The sequence below is a fragment of the Gasterosteus aculeatus genome, chromosome 3, assembly GCF_964276395.1.
Source record: "Gasterosteus aculeatus chromosome 3, fGasAcu3.hap1.1, whole genome shotgun sequence".
Taxonomy (NCBI): Eukaryota; Metazoa; Chordata; class Actinopteri; order Perciformes; family Gasterosteidae; genus Gasterosteus; species Gasterosteus aculeatus.
The window spans coordinates 14384150-14411735 of NC_135690.1; the positions used below are offsets into that span (position 1 = coordinate 14384150).

General features: G+C 44.5%; 1 protein-coding gene across 1 annotated transcript in view; it reads right to left on the reverse strand.

The window, feature by feature from the left end:
• b4galt2 (UDP-Gal:betaGlcNAc beta 1,4- galactosyltransferase, polypeptide 2) overlaps positions 1 to 27586 on the reverse strand; it is a 90163-nt gene that overhangs the window by 27363 nt on the left and 35214 nt on the right. The window contains exons 3-4 of the mRNA XM_040171316.2: positions 18652 to 18770; positions 17704 to 17820 (exon numbers count right to left, since the gene is read on the reverse strand). Coding sequence (XP_040027250.2) covers positions 17704 to 17820; positions 18652 to 18770 — 236 coding nt within the window. The remainder of the gene's footprint in view (positions 1 to 17703; positions 17821 to 18651; positions 18771 to 27586) is intronic.

Consider the following 27586-nt stretch of genomic DNA (forward strand, 5'->3'; position numbering starts at 1 on the left):
CACAACTAACAAATGCCGTTTTTATTTGTACAAATACAACCGTTGAAAACAGTAAAATGTCCTTGTTACTTCTATTCTATTCACATAATACAAGCTTTTACTGCAGCTTATGAATTTGACATTGACGTGATAGTTTAACTGAAAAATGTCTCCTAGCAACCCTTTCAAAGATGACTACAAACTTTGAGAGGTAAATCTGCCACAGTTATTCTAAACTGGATTTGCGTCGTGGAAAGAGCGCGACGGGATGGCGACAGTGACTAGGGCAAAGGTCAACCCAAACAGAGAAAGAGCGCCGGTGTTCATTAGAGGCTGAATGAGACCGAGCGCACTCGGCCATGTGTTCTTAATAAAACATGATGATCCCTCCATTCCGCCACCACCTGGGAAACAGGAGGCTCATCCAAGCTTGATTAGATGCTGCAGTCAGCCATGCACACAAACACAAACACACACACACACACACACACACACACACACCAGCCAGTGTACATCTAATTCGTAACATCTTCAATCATATACTTGCTGCCGCACGTTTTCCTGCTTGACGAGAGCTTGGCACACAACACAGAGAGTTGGGATGGAAGGGGCGTCACGTGGCTCGGCGTCGGGCCACAGTAACTAATTTGCCGTAATGACTTTCTGGCAGCGCGGAGGCGCGGAGGGGCTCCCGGGTGAAGCGGAGGGCCGGGCCCACGACGGCCAACTCCATTACTATTCCGCCCCGGCGCCGTCGGTGGACGCAGATCAGGGAAAACGTCGACACGCGGTGTGCTGCTCTGCCGCGTCCGGAAGTCATTTGTTGTGGGTGAATAGGTGCGGGAACGCAATTCAAACCGTTTTTTGATGAAGGGATCTGGGCCGAGATGTCCGCGTGGAAATAAAAAGTGAAACTGCAGCACAGCCCTTTGTGTTCTTTCTTATTTCTCTGTCGTGTCGAGGGTTCAAATCTGTATAGAAAATGTTGGAAAATAATGCATTTTGTTCTGTTCTGTATATTGTGTGCAAAACGAGCAAGGAAATGAGAATAATTCTGCCCTTCATACAATACACTGACATTACAGTAAATGTAATGGTTTTATTCCTAATTAAAGGTTGCAATGGTTTTAAAGGTTCATTGGAAAGGCCAAATTGTCTCAAGAGAGCAAATCTATGTAATACTGGAAATTAAAATCTCAGCATGAAAGATTACTGTGCAGAATTAATTCACACAGACCCAGCGGCAAAAAAAGGCGAATGCATTTGATTCGGGATATAAGAATTACGACTTGCTGACATGTAACACTATATAGCGGTAAGTTAATCAGTCTAAACTGAGTAAAACATTATAATGTCAGATGTTTTTATGACAGCTCCTCTGCATCAAATGAAAAATATTCTAGACACATTTCAAACACTCTAAACAGCATCTATTTAAAAAAAAAAGTTGATATCTCCACTTTGAATTAAAATACGGATCAGTGAAATAATTGGAAACGTATATTTTGAGTGAACAATGCTATCTCTTCCTTTTCCAGACTACTGCTTGACATTCAAAGGTCCCTCTATATTTAAGTCACCGGTATATTTTAGACCAAAAAAATAGGGTGCAACCTCACACATGCTGTCCATATATTTGTTTCTTTTTAACCCTTTAAGTATTCAGTAATTGATACAAATACACGCTGCAGAGAGAAGAGGAACACGTAACACGCGTAAATCACAGAGGGTCGCAAACAGAAAGACGCACAAAGAGTGAGAACAAAAGGACGGAGAGAAGATGACAAACACGCCGATGATGTCAGCATGTGCCACTCAGGGAACCAACAGACCTGTGAAGGAAACGCACACACAGATATTGAACTACGAGCTGCCTGACCGACATGCACGGACTGGCACGCCAAAGGGAGAGCGTCAGGGAGGTGAAGGGCAGAGAATCAAACACACCTGACATTTTGACAAATATGGGGCCAGATGGTTGCTGTGGCTTGTTGTTTTGACCCGCTGTGCCAAACCTCCTCTCACAGACACGTGGGGCCTCTGGCTGTGACACAAACAACTGTGCTGAGGGGAAAACAGGAATATGAAGACTATGAAGAAGTCCTGCAGGACCCCCGGTGGACTTTTGGTAGGGTTAGGATGAGGCATTCACCTAAGAATGACCGAGCCGTCTCCGATTTCCTCATCACTTTGAGATGTGGGCCGACGCGTTTGAGTTCGTGCTTGAGAAAATGAGGATTGAGTTATTCTCCAGAAGAATCCGATTCATCTGCCGTCGCATCGACTAAGAGACAGAACTGCGACAGGCTGATGATGACGTCTATATTCCGGGAGGGAGAGCAACTCCAGCGTGACGAGGCCGCGTTTCCCCAAAGACAAACTGCAGAATTCTTCCATGCGATATTATCATCACGCTCTTTGACGGCGAGAGACGTGAATCCGATGTTCAATAAGCGGCTGTCTGCTAATACGTTTGCCAAAACACTTTACAGTGTGATGATAACACGTCAGTGCGCAGCAGCTATTACAGTTACGCAGAGCAACATCAGCACGCGCTTGGAGTCACTTAATTGATGTTATTTTAATCAACTCTCCATTTTCGGCCTCTTAAAATTCCTCATTGAAATATTTTTGGATCGAGTGCCGAACCTTTCACTGCTTTGTGATTTGTTTCATCCTCATTGGATCCTTTGTTGATGTCAAAACTATCAATTAGTGTGTCTGTATGCTCAGTTGAGGACCCGCCGCGGCTCACGCGGACTCGTTTCCCAATAAATCCCGACATGACACTTGAAATTTGGCGTTTCATTTCCTGATTAAAACTTGTCTCCCGGGGAGAGGGGCCACGTTTCTTGTAACTGAGCCTCCGGAGAATCACTCACGTTTCTAATGTGGCTTCAGACAAAATCTTTACCTCGGGGGCTTCTCTCCACGTGCATCCCGAGCTCCTGTCGCGACGAAATGAAAACGCTTCCCGTGAGACGAACCAGTGTGAATCAGCTGACCGGACTCGAGCTCTGGAGCCCCTCGCTCATCATCCAGTGGGATTCGTGGCGCCATAATAATGCGCCGTCGCCACGTCGTCGGAGGGGTGCGTGACCCGAGAGGGAGAGGTTGCACGTCCCACTGAGAATCACGACTGTGCAGAAACACGGTCACGTAAATAACCGAAGCGGATGATCTACTGGCAGAGAAAATCATACTACAAAGCCATGTGCTTTAAACTAGATTTCTCCACTTTCCCCTTGTTTCTCTATTTCCTTCTTTGTGTCTTTCATCCATCTGCTCCTCTTCATTCCTTCCATCGTACATTCCCCTCATTTGGTCTTTATTGTCATCTTTCTTTCCTCTCCATCCATCTTATTTATTTATTTCATTCCTTCATTCTTTATTTCCTTCTTCATAACTTTATTGCCTTTTATCTTCTTTCCATCTTCTTCCCTTCGTGGTTTTTAACTTTTTGTTCAGCGTCAAGGGCTAAACGTTTCGTCTATGTTTCATTATTGTTATTTATTTCCTTAACTTGAAGCTATACAGCGAATTGCAGCACGCTAAAATCAGCCCTTCTTGCCATCTGGACGGTGCATGAGGATCTATTCACACCTGATGGTTGTTCAAGGAGGATTTATTTATTAGTGTGTTGCTTTCCAAGGAGCGAAGCATGTTAACAGTACAAATCAGCTCAAACTAAAACACTAAAAATCGTCACACTGCAGCAGCCGCAAGCCTCCTCGTACGCTTCTCGTCCTTCCTTTCCGTCTCCTTTGTCCTCTTTTACTTCACCACATGTCACGCAGATAACCTCCTCGTGGGGGAAAAGAAACATTAATCAGACTTTTTAAAACAAATGTGCAGTGGATGTACTCTGAAGAGATAGGCAGCGTGATGTATCGGGGTTGTTAAAGCTACTTTAAATGATTCATACCCGCCGTCTGGCTGGGGTCAACAACGCGGCAGCTCGGGGAATGAGAGGTCTGAAAGCGGGACATCATTTAAGACACACATTTTACAGCCGTCAGCTGAATCTCTTCTAAGTGAATGATGTGACAAATGTTAACTTGATGTCAACTCAATGGCGGCAAGCGGGCAAAGGGGTCGTGAACTCTGTTGGCACGGATCCGTAGCTGCGACGCCGCTTAGCTGAATTATGCCGGTTATGCTATGTTTTGAACATGTAATGCACCAGGGAGAAAACGTAATTTTTTATTATAATCTCAATTTCTGGTTAGCACGTTCGTATCTGCTAATTTGCAGGAAGCAAAGACTAAAGCTGAGACTCACTTTGCAGGTATTTGTTAATAAACCAGACATCATCGTGCATTTCATAGCAATCCATTGACTTGTTGTGAAATCAGGGTTTAAAAAAAGAGAGATTAACACAATGCATGGACAGGACTCACTCAGAACTCACAATGAAACACCCACCTTTACGTTTGTGGTTGTGTGCGACATTCTCAGGGGCGGACTGTGAAACAAAAAAAAGGGAAGAGGAGGGTTGTGTGATGTGTTTTGCTGTGAATCACAGGTCACAACCTTTGGCTCATAGCGGGATGGAAGGCGCGTTGTCCAATAAAGGAAAAAGCCCCGCGGTTTTCCCTCGACGCGGCCGACAGTCGAGTGGAGATAAGGAGTTTTCAGGCTGAGCACTGCGAGGCCCGAGAGCCCCCCGGGGGGCACATGAGTCCACAATGTGGCCAGTCAGCTTACTGCACAGCAGGAGTGAGTGTGTGTGTGTTAGGAGTAATAATGCAGTGAAAATAAAATAAAAAACACGGGTTCCGTCATCATGGAGTAAAAGTTCCAACGTACCAACAGAGAAAAAAGCCAAATAAACAGGAAAGCTCATACAGTTCACAGCTTTTGCAGTCAAACTTGCAAGCCGAGATGTTCTCATGAATAATGCTGTGAATATAAAAACAGATTTCCTAAAAGCTTTAATAAACAAGTAAAAGAGCACATGGCTCGTCCCAGTTCGGTGACAGCTAATGGGGGCCATTTTAACAATAAACAAGCATTTCTTGTCATTGTCACTCTAAACATGACGCTAATGACACAATAGAAAATGTCACTCCTGAGTTAGTAATATTAGATCTACTGGATAGTTTGCTTTCCATTTGCTTTGTTTCTTTTTCTTATTAAGACACTGTATTATATTAGAAGAGCGAGCTCGTGACCAGTGATTGACTAATTAACTATAACTAATTGGTTCATAATTCTCTCACTTTCTCAACATCGTTTGTGTACCTTTGAAGACCCTTTGAATGCACTTATTAAGTGTGCAGTTTTAACTCAATACGCGCTGAGCTGTTATTGCAAAGAAAATGAAAAGAAATGAAAATGTTTGGGAACCACTGCTCTATAAAAACAGCCTCTGTCATATGCCAACTTAGAGTGCAGTGATTTAAAAAAAAAAATCAATTTTTATGATTGGCAGGTCGTCAAACAAGTGAAGATCAGCAGAATAACTGACTTAACATGATGTGAAATGTCAATAACCACCACGTGTTTCTGTCTTTTAGCTCCATCACGGAATATCTGGCACATTTTCTCAAAGACGGAGGGCAGACGTTCTAAGATGGATGCAGGTGGAGGACAGCAACTCGTCAAGAGACATTTGATGGTTGGAAGACATCACTGAGAATAAAAGTCATTGATGCAGAGTTTTTTTCACAGACGACAATATTGAAAACAGAAACCACTAAGAGCTGCACTGGTTTTGAAATGTGTTTACGTTGAAATGCTGATCTCCACTAATTCCAATGAGCTACGCTAGCTGGCATAAATGTCATGTGATTATATGATCCAGTGAGTTATTGTGCTTGTGCGGCATTGCACACTACAGTGCAGATTAACCATTGTGGTAGATTGTAGTCTAATTTGTGATTACTTCCTATAAATTAAACCACGGATGCCAGATAAATGAACGTTGCATAAGCACAGAACAACGTGTGCACGTTATGTCACAGAACATAGACTAACTAAGCTGTGCACCTCAGAGCAGTGATTTGTGTACATAGTTATCTGAAAAAATACAAACACACGTTCATGAACTTATTATTCATGAGGGATGAATTGTATCACTGGTTATTTACATCTGAGCCATAATTTCCCTGCGTCAATGATCGCTTTGAAAATGAGCTCCATATACGATTCACTGTTTCACTGAGAGAGATTTTTCGTTTACAAGTAATAATTGTAATGTAAGTATGCTATGGCTAATTCTAAGATAATATGCAACTACATCTAGATCAACAAAAAAAAGATAAAGGTGAACACAGACTCTACAGAACATAGTTACATAGGAAAAAAAAATGCATAAAGTTTAGTTAGTGATCACAAAGGTTATAATTCCACGTCCTTATAAAAAAAGCTATTACAAAAATCAGCGCCGCCCTCGAGTGTTTGGAGACCGAACGCTAGAGACACGCAGAGATGGAAGATTATCCCGAGCAAAGAATGACAAAAACAAATGAATTCTGCATGAGGTCTCGTCCCTCGTTGAAAAATAATCATTTCGTGGCTATTGTCTTGGAATGAGTTAAGCAGAAGCAGGTGTCACTGTTGGCGGTGCGTTCTGAAGCAGAGGACAATCATGCAGCGTGGAAAGAAATCCAACCCGCTGGAGTGTTTGTGTCGTCCAGCGAACCGCAAAGCACCCGGTACAACCGCACTCCGCGCTACGCACAGATGAACCCATTTCCGTCCTTATTAACAGGCCAGTGCATCGACTCGGCCTCAGACTGCTTCAAAGGGAGAGCCCCTCCCTGCTGGGAAGAGTCTCGAGGATGCGCCTGAAGACCTACTGTGGTGTGAGGTTTTGTGTTACAGCTGTGACCCACAATATGGTGATATATAGTAGAGAAAAAAGAAGAAAAAACTCAATATGAAAAATTTTGTGAAAAAACGTCCACATTTCATTGTGAGGCGCAGCAACAAGCACTGGGTTTAAGTAACCAATGAGTTATATTGTACTCCATCTACTGTAGAAACAGGGTAAGGAAGTGAGGAAGTATTACTAGCAAGTAAACAAGCCTTTAGGAGAAATGCTTCCTCCTGCAAAAAAAACGTTTTTTTTTTTCCTATTGGGAGAACCGACTCTTGATCACATCAATCCAATTCTTGACTCGTGATACAAGACGCGGGTGAGATTGTGTTGAGAATCTGCAGCAACAAATTAGTCAATTCACCACCAACCTGGTAAGTAAAACCCACACGACATCTTTCTGCGATGGATTAGGAGTTTTTTCTGCTTCGCTCAGTGGTTCAAGCAGAAACATTGGTGGGAATTTGTTAACAGGAGAATAAAACAATATCCGCTCTCTGATTGGACAAATCCGCCATTCAAATGCAAACACTGTTACTGAAAACAATACGCTCACATTTGTTCAGTGGTTGAAATTTGTCATGCTTGGTACCCGTGCATTATTCCACGCCTCGGCTTCTCTTTGTTATGAACGGAGAGCTTTTGGTGCCTTTCTAAAAAGGTGTCTCCTTCAGCGCATGTGCTGTCCTCATTATACCCTCTTCATGCGATAAGCCAAATAGGACTAAGCCACCTCTGCGAGATACTGAAGGCCATTTTACCAAAGGTTATTTTAAGATAAATGTCAGCTACTCCCTGTCGGTGGTGGAAAAATATGTTCCAAATTCCCTTCCCTCTTGCACAGCTGCAGTGACAACAGAGAGGCCCGGGGATCACAAAATATTCAACACTAATAGAGCTTTGGTAATTTGTTGCTGGTATCCAATTGGGAAGCACAAAGCAGAACTGGCGAGAAATTCAATTTCGAAAGTAATCAGAGTACGAAAAGCTCCGACGGAAAAGTAAGAACCTCCCTTCTTGCAGCGTGTCATCCAACAGTCAGCCGCACGTCCCGGTGCTCTGCAGTCTGACATGCAAATGTGCCAAATGTGAATCAATTAATTATTCACAAGCTTTAAGGTCAGTCGCCCCCCATGTTCTCTAGACAGTTTTACACCTGGTGAGTTGTTGTTGTTGTTGAGGAAGTTCCTAAGTTATTAAGCTCTATCTAGGAAATTAGAGCACCGGTCCCAGTAGGGTTGGAGTCTTGGAACGTGTTCGGGATGCCATGAGAAATTAGTTTGCCACCATCTGCCTGCTCTTCTCTCAATATGTTCAAGAATGTGCAAAGAGGCGATATTGCCACGGACGGCCAAATGAATCCCAATTTTTAAAGAAAAGGACTACTGGCTGTGACGGTATCTCAAAGTGAGCTGATTATCACACATTCCGGGTCACCTGCATGCGTAGAGAACGTAGCATTGGTGGGTGCTCGGTGCATGGAGCTGTTTTGTTGAAGGGAAACCCTGGTGAGTTGTTTTCTCAACAATAAGCCGGTGAGATATTGGAGCGATTACAGTGATAATCATGAAATGTTGATGCTTGTCAACGTTGTCAAGGGATGCATACTTCCGTTAACTCTCACATGATACGCGGAGCTCTTTACACGACGTGAAAACATTCTCCAGAATGGAACATCTGGAACACTCCGACACCAATGGCCAGTAACCTTTGTGAGTCTGATGCACGCCTGGTCCACAGCACGCGGGTCCCTGATGCGAGATCCATTTAATAGATACAAGTACCCTCTGCGCACTACTTTAATCCAATTATTAACAGCTAGCACATTCCCAGGTAAGTAGTACTCAAACAGAGAGCAGGGTAAAAGGTGTTTTTTTAGAGACACTTCTGAAACTTCTAATTAACAATCCAATTAGCTCCAACCATGAAATGATAAAGAAAGACAATCTGCACAGGAAATTGAATCAAAACTCCGTCCAGCCCCCTTTTTAAACCTGTTTCGTTTGCAGAAAGTTTTTTTTTTTGCAGCGGATTAGAATGGATGTGATTTAATATCTTTGTTTTGGATTTAAAGGATCAGAATCGCTTTGAACATAAGAGGATTATAGTGAATTAGTGCATCGTAGTAGAACCTTCTATCTGGCCATGTGCTGAGAACACCGGTGATTTTTCAATATTGGCCACAGGTCCGGAACCAAAACTCCAACCAGTACAGAATGGTGTCGTGTCGGCCAGATTTAAAGCACAATTCCTAAGTTCCCCTCTTTGTACCTTTGCCGCGCTGCTTCTCTTCATCATCTTTTCTCTTGCCTTAACCGACGGGGCGCAATCGGCCTTAAATCTTGGAATAATATGCAAGGCCCTCGTGGTACGATGGGACCTTGGGTCAGTGTATAATTAAACCCCAGCAGAAGCTCGCCTCCCCTGTGCCACGTTTTAAAGGTCATTCAGATGACGAGGGAGAAAGAAATAAAGAAGAAGGATCACGGAGGAAAAATAGGGTCGTAAAAATCCCACAACATGAGCTTTAGTAAATATCCATCGTACCCGAGTGGATGTAACTACTGTTATAAATCCAACAATTAAAGCAACTAGAATCGTTTCAGGAGCATTACCCCCGGTCTCACTATAACTGGATTTGTTTTACATTAAATTGATCCCTCAAACGTCACAAGTAGGAAGTCATGAGACCGTGTGAGAAGAGTTTTGGTAAACGTAAATGCGGAAAACAGGTTTATCCATTAAAGACCATTTTATACCATTTATTTGATAACTATTAAAAACAGCTGACAACGATATAGCGTTTTTTTATTAGATGTATTTGAGTTGTACACAAGTCACTTGCCAAGGAAGTTAAACAAATCAAGGCAAGCAGTAGACAGCTGTTGAATAAACGCGTAGGCCGATAAAGATCTTTTTATGCACATTAGCACATTTTATGGACTCATGGCGGCTCTTCAGGCTCCGTGAGGTCTCTCCCCGGCCTGGTGATCCATCACGCTGGAGGACGAGGGAGAACAGGCCATGATTTCCTGAATTACCTCCCTTCTGCCAGGCACACACACACACACACACACACACAGACACACACACGTCGCCATCAGCCGGCCACCACACTCTCTGGGAGACGCCGGGCGGTGGAGAGTGAAGGGAGAGACGAGGTGATGAATTAAAAAGGAGCAGGGAGGGAGTCTGCAGAAAGAGAGAAACAGGTGTGTGGGAGCAACCGGCAGATACACGAGCCCATTAAACCGTCGTCAGGGCTCAGTGGCTCCTTCCTTAGCAACAGACAAACCTTCTCAAATTGCTGCAAGTTGCTGAAATTAACATCATCCCACCCGCGCACACAAAAACAAACCGAGCAGTGGCCTTTCCAGTGTGACGAACGTCATAAATTACATCTCTGATGTGGATTAAAGAAAACGAGGAATCGGAAGAGTCAGAATGTTTGTCCTCTTTGAATTCCCTTCATGAGCCAGTGATCACTGGCCATGCAGATCCTGCGTGCAAACCTGAAGCCTAAAGTCAGCACAGAGAGGTCAAGGGTCGGCTGCAACAAGAAGGACAAGCATAAACGCATTATTGCCGTTGCTCAGGTGGATTGTCTGACACCGTGTCTACACCCACGATGACAGCGGCGAAACCATTTTAAAGCAATGTATCCAAACCCCCGCCGGCAGATCAAGGTCCATCTGAATTTACTTCTGCATCCCATGTGACACAGTCGACCGAAATAATACATGCGGCGGTACGTGAGGGGGTTTCCTAACACACCGCCGTGCAGCAGTTTGCCAGCAAATACATTTAAAAGAAAAAATAGATGATTTTAAAGACGAGTTTAAACAGACACTCTCAGCTCGTGTCGCTAACGAGCCGTCGTCAGGTTGGATTGATGTGATGCTCACAGTGTGTTGGAAAGTAATGGAAGGTCGGAACTTTGGAGCCGATGGCAAAGCTCTACAGTTCTCCTTTGTTCAGACTCAGAGCTCCATTGTTATCTGGAAGATGACGCAATTACAGCGCGGCTAAGCACAGTCATTACCGTGCAATGCGAGTGGAAAGGTTATTTTCTCTCAATTGAGGGTATTTTCATATTATCGGTTACTTGAAAACCTCGGCTGCAAACGTGCATTTGGTTTGAAATGTTTAAGATGAATTAAAGAGGAGGAGACATCCAGAAGGCAGTAACTCCGTGTTTATGTTCTATGTTGAAGTGAACTGGCAGACACTTAAATCTCTTTTTAACCATCCTCATTTTTAGTTTGGGTTCCTCGAATTCTCCACTCCTGCTTTCCTTGTTGAAGGCACATGAAAGTCATGCTCCACTTCAAACTCTTTCCATTAAATATCTCACAACCGAGGCAAATTGATGCCGAGTACCTCGAGAAAAGGAGACAGAATGTCTTTCACAGAGCGAAGGTCACGCTCTCCTCTCGCAGCGCAGTACAATAACCGTCTTTGTTTCATTTTTCAAAAAGGAAGCTTTTTTCGCTCCGGATCCAACCCGGCTTCTCCGGCTGAGAGCTGCAGGAGAGCAACATCATCTCCGCTTTGCCCAGTCAATGCGCGTTATTGTCTTATCGCCTCGTCTCATCGAGATGTTGGATGCTTCTGCTCGTATCGCCGGAAACCGCTGGCAGACGAGCTGGGAGGTCAGTCTGCTCACGGGGGGGGATCCATTGTGCACGCGCCACATTATTGATCCCATAAACACCCGTCGTCATCAATGGAAACAGCAATATCCACGCCTTTAAACTCCATTCCCTTGTTGATGTTGTTAGCAGACAGCAGGTCAATGAGATTAATGTAAAAACACACCGGTCATGAGAGGCGTGTGTTCCGTGCCACAGGTCATGCACACACACACACACACACACACACATCCAAAGACCTCAACAGTGCAGATAACGGTCCGTCTGGAGACGAAAATGCTCCTCTAATAACGGAGAGAATTGAACGTCGCAGGATAACTCACTTATCCCCATCTTGCTTTGGAATCAAACTGCGCGGCCGTGAAGACGAAGCCTCAATAAACGGGCGAAAGCGGATTTTTTGGGGGGCAATTTTCTCGACGATTACGACTAACACAATTCTTCCCCGTTCCGCTTTTGTGCTCTACGGCTCACCGCGGTGTGTTTTACACAATGACTCCGTCCCCGGTAGGAGTCTCTAGTGCTGCTGACATTATTATAACCCGTCTTCGGTGCGGCGCTCCGTTTCTCGTCGGCGGTCGGCTCAGAGGATGAGTCGCAGAGGAAGGGAGGGGTGAACCGGCCAGACAGAGAGGGAACTAGAAAGGGACGTGCAGGTTGCAGATAATTCACATTGTGTGGGTTGTTTCTCGGCCTTTTGAAACATAAAGCATAACCGGAACTGACACTTTCTCTCAGTTTTTATTCCCGTTATGTCTCACCGGCCAAAGCCGCCTACCTGGAATTTGCACCATGGTCTTCTCCACATTGTATCCAGCCATTATTTAATTAAAACTGCACAATAACATTGATTTGCTGGGCCAACAGTCACATCAGTGTTCCATTCAAGTCGCCTCGACAATAGAGTATCATTTCAATCCTTTGCGGTGCAAAAACACAAAAAGTCTTCTGCTGCAACACAAGGCAACGTCATGTGACAAAACAACAAGTTGGCCAATCAAATATGTGCTACACCGCTGGTAGACGTGATAATGTGAAGGTCGTTCTTCTGTTTTCCTCCCGACAGAGGAGAGAAGTAATTATGGTTCATGCCATTTTCTCGTCATAATTCTATTTATTCTCTCACGCCTACTTGAAAATCAACAACACCCACCAACGCAGACCCTTATGTTTGTACTACCTTATTTTTTGCTGAGACGCAATATTTCGCAATGATTTCGCAATGATTTCAAACTATTCAAAAGTGTGGTCATAGTCAGACGATAGCCGGTGGGTTCTCAGATTACACTAAAACTAAAGCGGGATTATTCAATACTAAATGAACTCCATGAACTGCTGTACAAACTGAAACCAGAACAGCCAGGAGAAGACGAGCCGAGTCATGTGACATTGCGTCCAGCCAGACGGCTTCAGTGTGTCTTTTACATTTACAGGTCTTTTTAAAGAAGGACGTGAAAGAGTTCGAGGGTTCCATGCAGCTGGTTTCCGCTCTGTGAATAGCGAGGTCGTCGGGTTCGGGCTGTTGGGCCGACAGCACGAGAGCAAAGTGTGAAAAGGGGACGAGGGACTAAAAACGAAAGCCGCCCTTCGGCCTTTTTTTTTTTTACTTATCGGTGACGTATATTTCTTCATATATTTCCTACATTTGATTTCCTGTTTTGTCATCAACGTAGAAATAGTTGAAACAGAGCTGGTGTGGCGTTTAACCCCGTTCGACCCCGGCAGCGATGAAGAAGACACACGGGAGGATGAAACGCGGATCTCTTGTTGACGTGCGGCATCGACGCGCAATGTTTACGCTCACTGTGCGGAGTGTGTGCTGCTACGTGTGAGGCCGCCTCAGTTAAGCTCCTCTATACACTAAATATTGGTTTTGAGTCTCGCACAGCTTACTCGAGGGTCCACGCGCAGTGCCGTGTATTTATTTTCACCGTTTGCTGCAGCTGTCGTTGCTCTTCCGGGACAACACAAAGTTAGCTACAACTTTAAAGTAAAAAGTGAGACAAAACTAACAGCCTCACATTGTGTGTAGTCCTTTATTGAGCGTTTTGGGGTTTCCTCTCGTTGTCTATTCCATCTGAACAACTCGCACTTAATGGACGGTTGATTGAAGGGAAAGCTGAGGTTAAATTACCCGTCACTAAAATGCTGAATGTCCATTTTCGAATACACCCTCTTCATTCCAACGAGATTCCTAACTATTTATTTGCACTGTGTGACAAGCCGTGACGAACGTGAGTGACAGGTCGTCTGATTGTGAGGTTGATCACCTGCTAGATTGAGTTTAGTTTATTTTTTCATCTGGGATTTAATGCGAGTGGGAGAAAGGAACACATGCTAAATACGAACATCTGCTCAGCCTCAGGTCAGTGATGTGGGCAGATTCAAAACCATCCAGGAACAGAGACTTAGATGTGCGTCGAGTTATTCCAACAAGCCGGCCAGCCGGTTGGATTATTAAAAACTGGAATGGGTGTTGAATTTTGATGTATTTTAGATGAGTAACCAGGAGCATGAGAAAGATGGCAAGAAGTTTCATTAGTATTTATTCCCTTTAGTATGTTACGATGAATGTTTTTACCAGTGATTTGTGTACATAGTTTTTTATTTCATTTCGAATTGTCTGTTTAAGATTGACTTTTGAGTCTAATGAGGTCACCATGTTTTTCACCTCACTGTGACCCACTGAAAGGTGTGTTAATGGATATCAAGGCCTGATGTCATGTTCACATCCCGCGTTTTTCTACTTCAAGAAGAAGAGTAGTTTCTAGCCGAATCCATAATTCATTGCAGCGCGTAGCAGCACAATCACATGAAGCACTTTGCAGATTTAATGGGTCTGTGAGCGCCGAGAGAACGGGAACATTTTTTCACTGCCCTGCTTTTGTCTAAAAAAACAGAAAGAATGCTCCCGCAAACCCTAAAACAGCAGGTGGAAGAGGGGGGAGAGAAACAGAGTTGTTGCTTATCAAATCGATACCCCATTGTGCACGGTCGACTGCTCAAAAACTCCCTCGTGCTCTCGTCTCCCTTTGTTCGTTTTTTCAATTTCTGGTAGCAGGAGATAGAAAGTGCGTCAACCGCACACGGGCTGGAGTGGTGATGAAAGGGAAACAGAGAGGTACGGACACGGAATGAGGGAGAGCAGCCCTGGAACAGCCTTTTCCTGCTTTATTCTAAGGGGTGTGTGTCCCTCTCTCCCGAGCAGATAAGAAGAGAACGAATGTTTGGATGGAAAAGCCATTGTTCTGTTCTATCAGCGGGATAACAAAAAACAACCACTAAATATAAAAGAGTAGCATGGATTGGATGGTCTGATCTGTAATTAGATCAAACTGAAATGTGTCAGCAGATTCACAGATGTCCTCCGAGTCTTTGAGAAATATTTTCTTGGCTTTTTACCGTAAACTGGTGGTAATAAACTGATCTGGTTACTTCTGGAAATGTTTGTTTTACACTTACACTTCACGTATTTTATTTGTGATGCAAATTGGCAACAATTTTTTTCCGATCCAGAGCAGCGTTTGGCTGTTTGAGGGGAATTGTCGTTAAGTCGGCTACTCTGAGCTTTTTTATTGAATTCCCTTTGAACGAAGCGCTCTCAGTATAAAACCGCGCAGCAGGCTTTACGTGCGCTGCCTTCGCTGTAAAAGGTTACGACGTAAAGAATGTAGCTCGTACGCGTCGCCTTTGCCAAGATATATTTGGAATATGTCCGTTCCAAACATCGTGATTCAGAGGCTTTTTTTTTTTTACACACTTGGGGTGTGATGAACACAATATTGTATAATAATATTGTATAATATATATCAATAATGTTAAAAATATTGGGGCGCGTGTCTGAACTTCCTACGTCCTCCGTCATGTGACCACCGCCAACGAGCACCAAACAGATACAGGCGGGAACGAGCGGCTTAATCCAGCCGGAACCTTCGGTGTCCACTCAGGACAAATAAATCCGACCGGATGCCTCCTCCCCCTTTTTCAACACGACCTGAGACTTTCCACGGATGCAGAGGAGTTACTGATCCGGCGCAGTGTGTGTGTGTGTGTGTGTCGGGGGAGAAAGGGGTCAGCGGGTCGTATCTCGGTGGATTAGCGGAAGCGGGCGGAGCAGCAGAAGCTTAAATCGGTGTATGAGTTGAGACCAGATGACAGCAGGTTGCGTTTTATCCTGCTTCCCTTTTTCTCCCCGAAAATCTCTGCTGAAGAAAAAAAACAAAACAAACCCCCCCCCCCACAAAAATAGGGGAAGGTCACTTTATAAAGCACATCAGAATGTCGTTCAATACGGCACATTTTGTTTATTGCTTATCAGTTGTAAACTTGCTGGTAGCGTCAGAAGGGAAGCACCTACAATCTGACAATCCTTACATTTCAGGGACGTTGGGAAGGGAAACAATAAATGGCTGAATATTACGTGACTCCTGCCTCTCAGACGATGTAAATCAACGAACGGCATCCAGCTCCGGATGGACCTTAAACTCTCATGTTCGGCCCAGCAGCAGATGGCTGATGGCTCTTCTCTTTCTCCCTCCATCACTTCCGTCACTCAGCTGCCTCGGCGCCTCTCCCTTCCTAACCGGTGTTTCTGTTTGTTCTGTTCCTGCCTCTCTCTCTCGCTCTGGGCTTTTCTCCAGTTCACATGATGAGCTGGTGGCCAACACGGGCAAACATTGGCCAGAGCACGCGGAGCAGCAGGGCGCAGCGTTGGTACATAACTTTCTGCCTGATCCCTCTGCAACGCCTACTCACCGCGCCTCACCAGCGGAGAGCTGCTGAAGAGACACCGGCCGAGTTCAGCTTGTAGAGTACAAGGGTTTCTTTGTGTTGACTGGATGGCTTTACATTGGATATCTTTGGGTATATATAAGACATGGCAGCGTGCAAAGTGAGAAGGAGAATTGCCTTATCGAAGATAACGAAGAGGACATCCAATGCCGTGACCTTCTTCAGCAAACCGATGATGCAATGAATGGAATAATTTCATACAAGCGGACCAACATTTAGTGTTTGTAATGCTCATTTTTTTTTTTTTTGTTTTGTAAGAATGACGTCTCACCACAGCAGCTATTATCTATACACAATCATATACTAAAGATGATGCAGCACGGCTGGATATTAATTGTAAGCCACATCATCTATTTGAATATAAGATCTATGGGGCCGATGGGAGGAGCCTTTGTCTGAGGGGTGTTTTTGTTTTTACCTCCAATGGCTAAAAAACAAGTGTTTTGACGCGACAGTCATAATCTGTTCACAAGGGGGAGCATTATCACCACTAACCCCCCCCCCCCTCCCTCCCTCCACCCTCCTCCACCCTCCAGTCACTCTGTGTTAAAAGGTACCACACTTCCACTCATTTAACATTCGAGCGAGCAATGTAGAAAATTGCTCTCGGCTCTCGGCAAGCGGCTCCAGGTGCCCATCAGTTTTTTTTTTGGGGGTTCTCGCCAAACCGGTTTATTGGAGGATTCGACGCGTAGCAACGGTGAGACAACCGGATGGATTTTGAGATACGGCCCTGCATAGATTTCAACTCTTCTTTGTCACTGATAAGAGGCATAAAATATCAAACCAGACCAATCAATCGCGGGTACAAAGGTACAAAGGTGTGTTTGAAGGGGCACGACTGCCGTTACTTTCACTGAGGGGTGAGCGCCTTTGTTCCTCCAAAGCTTCTAAATCAACAGGTTCAGATTATTTAGAATGGGGGAAGAGGAGGCGAGCAACGAAATAAATGCAACACCATTTTTAAATGAGAATTTCTTTTTTGTCCAACGCGGCCTGTGGTGGGAGCTCGGAGCAAGCGAGGGTCCGGGGGGGTTGGGGGGTGGGGGGTGCCATTAAAGGTGTTGCGTGAGGCCCAAAGGGGAGAGAATGGGCCGGAGGGAGAGCTCATTCCTTGTAATGTAGAAGAAGAAGAAGTCTCACCCACACAAACACGACATGAAAGACTCTCACAGACACACACACACACTCTCGCTCCTTTGGGCTTCCACTGAACTGAGCAGAGAGAAAGTAAACACGGTGTCGTTTTTCCCTCAATGGCGACCAGGCGGGAGGAGGGGGGAGGAGGGGGGAGTGGGGGGGAGGAGGGTCCGTCGCAGTAACGTACTTCCCTCCCCGTATTAATGAAATGAAATACCTGATGGACTGATAGACCGGGTTAGTGTTTCCTGTCAGGAGTGACCACAAAGATGCGTGACTTCAGCACATCTGCAGCACATCTGGCCCGCTTTCTCTCACCTGGTTGATGATGTAGATGCCGTAGTCGATCCTCTGCCGTCTGAGGATGGGGTGCAGGTAGTGGAGCCAGTACTTCAGGTGGTTTTCTCGGTGGCGGAACGGGATGATGATGGCCACCTGGACGGCGAGGGACAGTTTGAGTTGATGCATTTGATTGTTTTGTTTGACGCATTTCAACACTTTGTCTCCGTCGGAGACGCATGAATAAATGAATGCTGGAAAGCAAAGCGAGACACACGTTTTCTGGAGACATGGACAAAGAGTCCTGTTGGAGTAATTATGCATAATTGAGCTTTGTTCCATCCTGTGAACTGTTCTGCACCAGAAAATAGTCACGTAAAGTCGGTTCTCATTTATTTTGCATGAAGCAGCTGGAGCAAGTGGCTCTTCATGGCTTTGCACATTTGATTTGTGGCCGTCCTTTGTCTTCTCTGATTAAGTGAGTCTTCATCGGCTGTACCAACAGTCCAAGGTTAAACTATAAGTTATCACGTAAGAAGCGTAGTTCTGCACTCGGATGAAGACTGACAGCCAGACGACCTCGCTCTCCGTGTTATTAAGCATTGTGATTAGTGCGTTTTTGACCGCTGTAGGAGGCGCCCAGGTATCCGTGAAGTATTGTGTGGCCGAGAAAGACAGAAAAACAATATACAGTATAGCACTATGATAAATAGTACTTACGGTGATGGTAAGTAATGGTTTGCTTTGCGATTTTAATCCAACTTTTAAAGACAATACATACAATACAAGTGAAGAAAAAATGACTTTGTAGGAGACAAACTGTAAGTAGACAATTTAATCGCTCACACTTTTTACCTCTATGTTTTTACTATTTCATCGTTTTTACTCCATTCTAAATCACGCATTCATTCTTGTCTTGTGTTTTTCACTACTACATATTGTGTGCGTGAATACACGCTCAGTTTAAAGCACGCGGCGGACACAGACCTTCCATCTGGGCCGACAGTCGGGTGGTGTGTAGCGGCCTCCGTCCGTCACGTTGGGGTTCTCCCTCTGCACTCGTTCCATCGTCATCTGGGAGCTGAACTCGATCAACAAACGCCCCACTGAGGAAACAAGGGGAGACGGAAGCGTTAGCGGGATGACGCAGGAGGAAGAAGATGAAGTGGAGAAATGCACAGATGAGGAAGAAAGAAAGGGCACGAGGGGTGTAGGGAGTGAGGGACGCATGCCAGCGCTGTTGGCTTTAAAGCACTGCGTTAATGGGATGCACAGCCGTTGTAAAACATGTATTCCTACAAAATAAAGCACAATTTTGAAGTTGGAAAACACAACACAAAAGGCAATTATGCGCCTCGGTGATGGAGCAATACCATATATTATATCCCTACAAATCTATCCAACATGTGTGTTGCTGCTGTGCGAGAGATTCTCGTTTCAGAGCACTTTAGAAATAAGGCTCGGCTTTAAATCTCTGGCCTGCACAATAAATGCAGCCCCTCGTTCGGGGACTAAGGATCATTAAAATACATGAGCAACCGTTTGCATTTTAAGCTCCGTGTCAAAGCCTGCAACCAAAACAGACCACACTCTGGCCACTCCTTTTGGGGCAATATCTCACCAATCAGCCCATGTTTGTATCCAATGTCGGAGGCAGAGAAATAATAATAATAAAAACGCAGCCGTCAGAGCCACAGATAAAATAAGTCTTATGTTGCATATGTGTACGACTGCAGAGCATGAGAGCCAAAACGGATATGACTTAATAATCCAATTAGCATTGATGCGTGGCCTGTCGAGGGGGGGGGCGCCCTCCGATCGACGCCGGCCGGGCGGGGAGCACGATCGATCGCAACGAGGTTACATGTTCATAACACGCTTCTTTATCACCCACAAGAATTTAATGCAAATAGTACAAACAGACTGCCCCCCCTCCCCCCACCCCCCCCCCACCAGCCCGGCACCCTCCACCGTCTCCACTCAAACACTCTCGTCTTCCTCTCGCGCACTAATGAGACAGTAAGTAGAACATTGTGTTTTCATCTAATCTCAGAATAACACTGGAAGAAAAAAACAAAAAGATGCTACAGATCGTTTGTTGTGTTGTTGATCTTTAATGAATCAATGCAAGAAATATATATGAACAAACAGCACACTTCAGAGACCTGCACCGTGTGTTATTTAGGTCAAGCCTTACATGCAGAACAAGACAACGAGCATTGTGGGTCTCTGTGACTATAAGAGAGCTGATATACGAGCGATGGTTTCAACGCTTTTAATTTCTCGTCATGATGACAATTATCTCATTCACGCTGACAAACACACGCACGCACGCACGCTTATCTGATATTACTGCGACGCGTTATGATCACGCTGCTCGGCCCGCTGTATCTGGGGCACCGGCTGCATTCTGGGGGACACGTCGGTGCTCCGTCTGCAGGTACACTCATGTACACTCGTTTAGTGTGTGCACCCCTCACAGACACACACACACACACACAGCGAAATTTTTGAGGGAAAAACTTTTGTTTGTATTCAGTCTAATCGCGTGTCGGGTCATTCTGCAGGGCGCAGACTTGCGTGTCCGTCGCAGCAGGAGACGATTTGTCTTCTTTCGGTAAGACGTGTGAGACGCGCTAGTCGTGACTAAGCTTCACGCCGCCGCCGTTGATGTTCTCCCGCCACAAAGAAAGCGGCCATCTGACCACGGAAGCTAACCAGCAGGCCTGTTCTGAGACTTTTTCTGTGCCTTCGTGCCTTAAGTGACAACCAAGGTCAGATTTTGCAGCGAGAGAGTTTATAATTGAGTTTGGTTCTTTGGCTTCAGGATGAGGGGAGGACAAAGACGGGAGGGAGAGACTGTTCCTCTCCTCCTGCCTCCTTTGTGACAAGAGAGACTTTCCGCTTTTTGAATCGTATTAGCCCGTCCACGTTCTCCTCCCTCCCTCTCTCCCTCTCTCTCTCTCTCCTTCAATCATTTACAAAGGCCTCCACTGTAATTGCCATTCTTCCAGAAAAAGGGGAGAAAGAGGGATGAAAAAAAGATGGAGGAAGAAGATGGCGGGAAAATGTGTGTGAGAGATAAAAATATATTTCTTTCTTCTCCTTCTCCGATATATTTGACTCTGCTTGTCGTCGTTGAAGGTGGGGAAGGCTTCGCTTGGGAATCTCCCCCACGCACAAAACATCCGGTCCTGTGTGTGTGTGTGTGTGTGTGTGTGTGTGTTAATGTACGGTACCCGTGGGCAGAAACAGAAGCGACCGAGGGTTAAAAGTGGCGCCTTTCAACCGCTCACCAACATGGAGAGCAAAAGGTCGGCGAGAACGCCGTGACATTTTTCGCCAACCGACAGCTTCGCTTTCACGAGCCGCGCTGCTGGAAAAATGAAGCCCAGACGACTGAAGGAAACACGGACGTTATGTAGAAGGTCGTTTAAAAACCTCTTCGCTTGGTGGATAAAAGGTTTCCCGGAGAGCGCAGCGTGGACAGTTTCAGCCAAGGACCGATTCACAACAGGAAATTGTATTGATTGATATTGAACCGATATCAGAAGGCGTCTTGGAGGCGTCCATTGGTAGACTGTAGGGGCTCACAAGTGGTGAGAATCTGGTGATATTGTACTTATTGTACGGCTGAATCGAGATAATTTAAGCAAAGTAAGGAAAAAACACATATTACATATATGCAATCAGAACTGCAATTGCATTTATGTGTCCCATCCAGTGGTTAAAAAGTAACGCGTTACTGTAATTCCACTACTTTTAGCGGTAACGAGCATGTAACAAAGTATTTTTTAAGAATAAATTAACGCAGTTACAATTGAAATTGAAATGAGTTCATTACTCGCGTTACTCTCTTTTGTGACGCGAAGCGGAGGGCCGGCCAATAGTAAGTAAATAGCTGCCTGTCAGCACAAAATAGTTGTGGCCACCAAACGTTGTGTGTCACAGAATAGTCGCCGTACGTGCACGTAAACAGCATCGCGTCGCTCATGACGAAAGAGCGCAGGATGCTGCAGGCGCCGCCCCACGCAAACAACCACGGCTCCACTGTACACGGACTGCAGTGCAGCCGATGAACCGGGCAGAGCTGAATAGATTGATCGCTCGCTATGTGGAAGATGAGATGCATCCTGTCGAGTCAGTTGCCTTCAGGCAAATGCCTGAAACAGTTATTATGTATTAAGTTAAGTATTAAAAAGGACTTTTGCACTATTGCTTGATTTGAAGGCCTGTTGCCCTGTTGATTACAATAAATCGGTCTAAAAAATATGTTTATTGTGTTTGACTGTTCAGTACTATTTATATTCCTTACATTTAAAAAGCAGACATAAAAGTAACTTAAAAGTAACTTTCCAGAGTAACTAATTACTTTTGATACACAGTAACTGGTAAGTAATTCAATTACCTTTAAAAGAAGTAACTAGTAACTGTAACTAAATACTCATTTTCAGTAACTTGCCCAACACTGGTCCCATCCAACATCATAACTCTTCTTTTTGATCGATTACAACACTGCTATCATGCGGTTGGGGTTTCAACACAAAAGGAACCACGTCTGAAATTAATCTTTGAATGAAAACTATTAATTACAAAACTGTATCTCAAAAGATAATATCGTGACCTCAAGTGCATAAATATCTTCTTACACCCATATAAGATGTAAAGTGCGAACCTCAAAGGCAAAATAGCACACATATAGTACAAGATGGCAAATAGAGACAACAAGGGAAATTATGATTAAAAAAGCCTTGTTAAACGTAAGACAGTGTTTGGTATTTGAGGCTCGACCGCGTGAGGTGATAAATCAAACACAGATCCAGAAGTAGGAAATAAGTGTTAATCTGATTTATGTGCTGCTGCTGATTCATTCAGAACTTTTCAACAAATTCCCTTTTGGATTATGAATTTGTTCTTTTACTGCTGCTTTCTTCATGCGGGGACAGAAAAAACTGCAGCAAAAAGACAAAGGCCATAAAATAAAGCCATGAAGCCAAACTACAAATAAATGAATTACCCAGAATGCTACAGGGTTTGCATGTTAAGAAACATCAAGGGTATCATTAGAAGAAAATGTTCAAATGGGAAGTTTTTGTGGGTGAAATTACTTACGGAACCGGCGGCCATTTCTTCAACCGGCAGTAGACACACAAAAAAAAACCTGCAGTAGCATAATGAGAACGAGCAAGAACCAAGACACCTCAAAGTCTGGTTTGTAGCAGACTAATGAAGCAGGCTGGCGCTAATCTGGTAACCTGCTGTGTGCATGTAACTACTCTACAGTGAATGAATGAAGTGATTACATTAAAAAATGACTTGGAAACCTATCGGGTCGTGATATGAAAGCCTGCGTCTTCCCCCTCTGGATTTGTTTTGTTCACGTGTTCTCTTTTTTTGGCGCGTGAATTTCCAAGCCGATGAAAGTAACGACAGAATAAAACACTTCAGCTTTAAGTACCTGCTGCTACTAAGAGTACTTGTGTCAGCAGTGACGGGAGTAGTACTCCGTCACGGATCACCGCCCACACCAGCGTGAAGGCATGAAGCAAGTGACGGCTAAAAGTTCACCGATGCGTTTTTTGTTCTCAGACGGACGAGGGTGGTGGTGGTGGTGGTGGTGGGGAGGGTGGGGGCACATGAAACAGATGGAGGCTGCGTGTAACAACAACATGGAATCCTGGCACCAGAAGCAGGGCGTGTGAAAGGGAGACAACGACGACGCGGCAAAAAAAAGTTTCTCAGTCGCAAGAAACAGAAGAAACAGGAAAAACAAGTGTTGTTTTGTTTTTAACCACATGCACTGTTGTTCAGTTGCCAATTAAGCAAAACCCAATCCTTGATTATCATCATCCTACTAATCTGGAATTAATCTATTCCAAGTAATCTAGGGACAGTGTCCTGGCTCTGCCGACCGTGCAGACGTGCGAGTGTCCCCGGATGCTCTCGTTGGCACGATTTGGACTGTTCTCCCTACGACACGATATCAAATCTGCACGGCGTCACGCCAGCGTGTGTGTGTGTGTGTATGTGTGTGTGTGTGTGCTTTTGGGCCACCGGTCCCACTGGCGCTGTCCAGCTGGCACACCGGAAAAAAAACGCGTGTTACAAAACTCCATTCTGGGAAGAATCGGTTTCCCCAATCAGCCGTAGGCCGAGCACACAGAGGCTGCGAGGTCAGGAGGTCAGAGAGCAGCGCGGCTCGGTGTGGTCAGACATGAAATGGCGCCGGGCTCGGGCTGCCGCGGGGCGACAAGGTCGGGGCAACTTTTCACGCCGCCAGGACACACACGCTAGGAATAACAATGCGGAATAAATTCATCATTGGTCCCGTTTTATAAAGTAAATGATCAGTGCACGTTCAGTAAACACATGATTTACAGTGTTAGTATTGACAGTTCTCACTAAATTAATAAGGACCTGTGTTTTATATTGTGGAACCATTTATAAGTTGGTTCGAAACGGCATCTTAAATCAGAGCACGAGGCCATTTTTAGATGGAATCGACTACGTCATGAAGTGAAAAAGTGTTTTGCGCCCTCTAATCCCACCGACCACTAACCCTCCCCGACCTCGCCGGTTCTTAGAACTTCTTCGGTAACCGATTTGTAGCATTGGAACGTTCCAATGACAGCAAAGCTAAAGCCGGTCCTCTGCTTTATGTGTGCTGGGCATTAATCGACTTCAAAATCTGGTGAACCAGCGTTAATGAATGATTATCTTAGCGTATTAAGTTGATAATTCTTCTTATTTATTTTTTGTGCCGACTAAACACAAAGAAAGTAACTATTTTTTGGGGAGAGCTTCATGTTGAGCGCATATTTCTCTTTGACTCTTTGACTTTTATTTCTTTTCTCCCTGGACTTTCCTTCTTCTTTCGACACCATTTTAGGTGATAAGTGCTGAGATGAAACCAAATCAATTCAGAGCACTCATGCGAAGGTCTTCTTGGAAGAAGCAGATGGACAAATGGCGAGACGAATGAACACAAATACAATTTAGGGTGAAGTGTTAATAGAAATAAGATTAGATCATTGATGGGTAGCTATGGAAACGTGCCATTAAAGTGACTCAATAATCTGAGTATTATGTTTTTTTATTTTTTATCCAAGCCTTAAAGCCACCTACTGGAAACAAGATAGAAGATGATATAAGAGTGATATTAAACCACAGGGATTAATCGGGGGGGGGGGAAGAGACCTTGACTTTGTATGGAGATTAACCGAGTGGAAAATAAAGGAGTTGGCATCAAAAAACGATGGGACCCTCTGAAGAAACCAAATAAAGTGTATCCTTTCATTAAATCAGAAGGGCTTAATTTGCACTCTAAAAGTGGTTTTACGTTGGCTCATTGTTTAATGATTTCGCTCTCCGTGGCAATTACAATGAGTGTAAAATGCTTTAATGACTATGAGGGGGAAGCGCAGGCTGTATGTCTACATCTGAGAGCCTTGCAGCTACCAGATATTAACAGTTCCAGTTTTCTCGATGCTTTTTCTACTTTTTTTTGGTTACTTAGTTCAATGAGGGGAAACGGGTAAAAAAGACACGCGCGCCATCAATGACCGTGTCAAAAACTCGTAGCCACTGTAGCAGAAAAAGAGCACAATGAATCAGCCGGACGAGCCGAGCCGCCGATCAACTGTGGCGTGCGTCACCGAAAGAGGGAACCGCACAAACTTCACAGATTCATCCTCGCGGAAAGTAATCAAAGAATATAATGCTGATTATACTGCATATTTTGTAAGATGAATGGGTTTGTATAGAAGACGAATAGATTAGATCAGTAGAGTTTGCTTATACCGTCACAATAAAGCTCACAGCCGCGGACGAGTTCCCACACGTGGCGTTTTAATGTTGTCTCACGTTCTTCTTCTCCAGCGACGTGTTGCCAAAAGGCAAATGATCTACAATCAATTCTGTGCCTGAACGCATCGTGCGAGACGAGCAGAGCACTCGAGCTGCTCTTGGCTCTGTCCACTCCGCTTTATGGAACAATGTATTTTCCCTCTGCCATTTCATTTTAGAGTCCAGATTCAGAATGGGAAATGGATAAAAAGGAGCTAGAAGAACAAATGACTATACTGCACTACTACCTTCTTCTGTCCCACAACACAAAGGGTCACACTTCACAGACACACACGTTACAGGCCTTTGACAGCTGTGAGTACAGCTGCAAAATAATCATGATGCACAGTTACAAAAGAAACCCAGAGCCGGTCCTCCTGCTACAACCTGACATGACTTGCTAAATTAAGCTAGAATCGCTGGGGAAACCTTGAGCAATAGTGTACATTGTTTGTTGGGACACGGACCGGATGTGTGTGGTGTTGAGGGAATTGTGCAAAATGCTGCTTGGCTGCATTTGCTGACCCAAGTTGAAAATGTGGGAGGTTTCACTAAAGATATATTTCTTTTCTCCTTTTTTCCCCCCAAACTGTTCTGCAGTTCAGTCACATGCAGCGGAACTACAACTCACCAATGAGGGACACACTCATGAAAAACAATATCCGCCGTTGATAAATGGAAATGTTTTGGATTACCAAGCCGTATCCCAAAAAAAAAAACTGAAATAAAGGACGTAGATTTACTCAAAGCCGTGTTTCCACTGTGGAAATCAGAACTTGGTGAGTGTGCCAAAAGAAATAAACATCAACTGCATTAAACAAAAGAACTATGCCATAAATAATTAGAGTCCTTTACAACGGGGATTGAAACAAAGAGGCTAACGAGATAACACGAATCATTTACTCCCAACTAGTCACAAGAGGAACTGTCATTAAGCGGAGAAGCGGCGACGCAGAAAGTCAAAGCGTGTGAAAACACATGGAGGTACGAAGCAGAGAGACGGAGAAAGAGGCAGCGCAGGTGGAGACGGGCTGCTTACGGACTTACACACCGTTCCGCTCTCTGCCTTCATGCAACCGACTTCTAATAATAAAGTAAAACAAGTTCTTCAGAAAACTCGTCCGCAGCACCTGCACGCGCTAATTATGATTTATGCTTTGAGCTGTAGTTTAAATCAGCACTCAAACAGCCGCCGCTGGTAAAAAGCCGTTTGAGGACGGGTTTTTTTTTCGCTGTGTCTCTACATTAATATTTGAACGTTACTGAAAAAATAAAGGGAATCAATTATTAAGTACAACTTTAACAACCTTTATTATGACTACTTGCATTGCTTTAGCAGCTGCCTCTGCATCCTGCAAGTGCTAAAAAAAAGAATATTTTTCTCTGCAGCCAAGAAGCAATATAGCACACACACACACACACACACACACACACAAACAGAAAGAAACACAAAAAAGCAATGGACACAATTAGCCAACACCGATACAGAGAAATACGACAAAAGTAGAACATAAAGCATAGAACACACACGCGTGTCGTCTGCAGCCGGCGATCATGACGGACGTCTGAAGCAACGAGAACAGACGGCCTCTCAGCTTTCACAGAACACACAACTTAGCCAATTCAATTACACACACACACACACACAAACGCGGCAGAACACTCAATACCAATACATCTTAAGCCTTCATAACAAATCAGCTCTTTTCACCTCTTGTTGATACAACAGCAGTCACTGATTCAACGGACAAAAAAAAACACAAGACGGAAAACAGGACGTCCTATTAGACGGTCTTATGCAATGTGAAGCAGAACTACAGCAACGGAAAGATAATTAATGTGCCAGTAAGAAAAAATGCAAATGATGTCTAAAGTAAACAGGGAGAGTGTTGTTCCCATCAAAAAGAAGGCATCACAGACATGTATAATATAACAATGAACGCTCCGACGTCACTAAATGTGAAAACAGACCTAATTATTCAGCAGTAATGGAATTGGCTAATTAAGGTGGGCAAGTGTCCCACTGGAAGACCAGTAACAGTATATTACAGCAACGTGAAAGGGAGATATAACACTT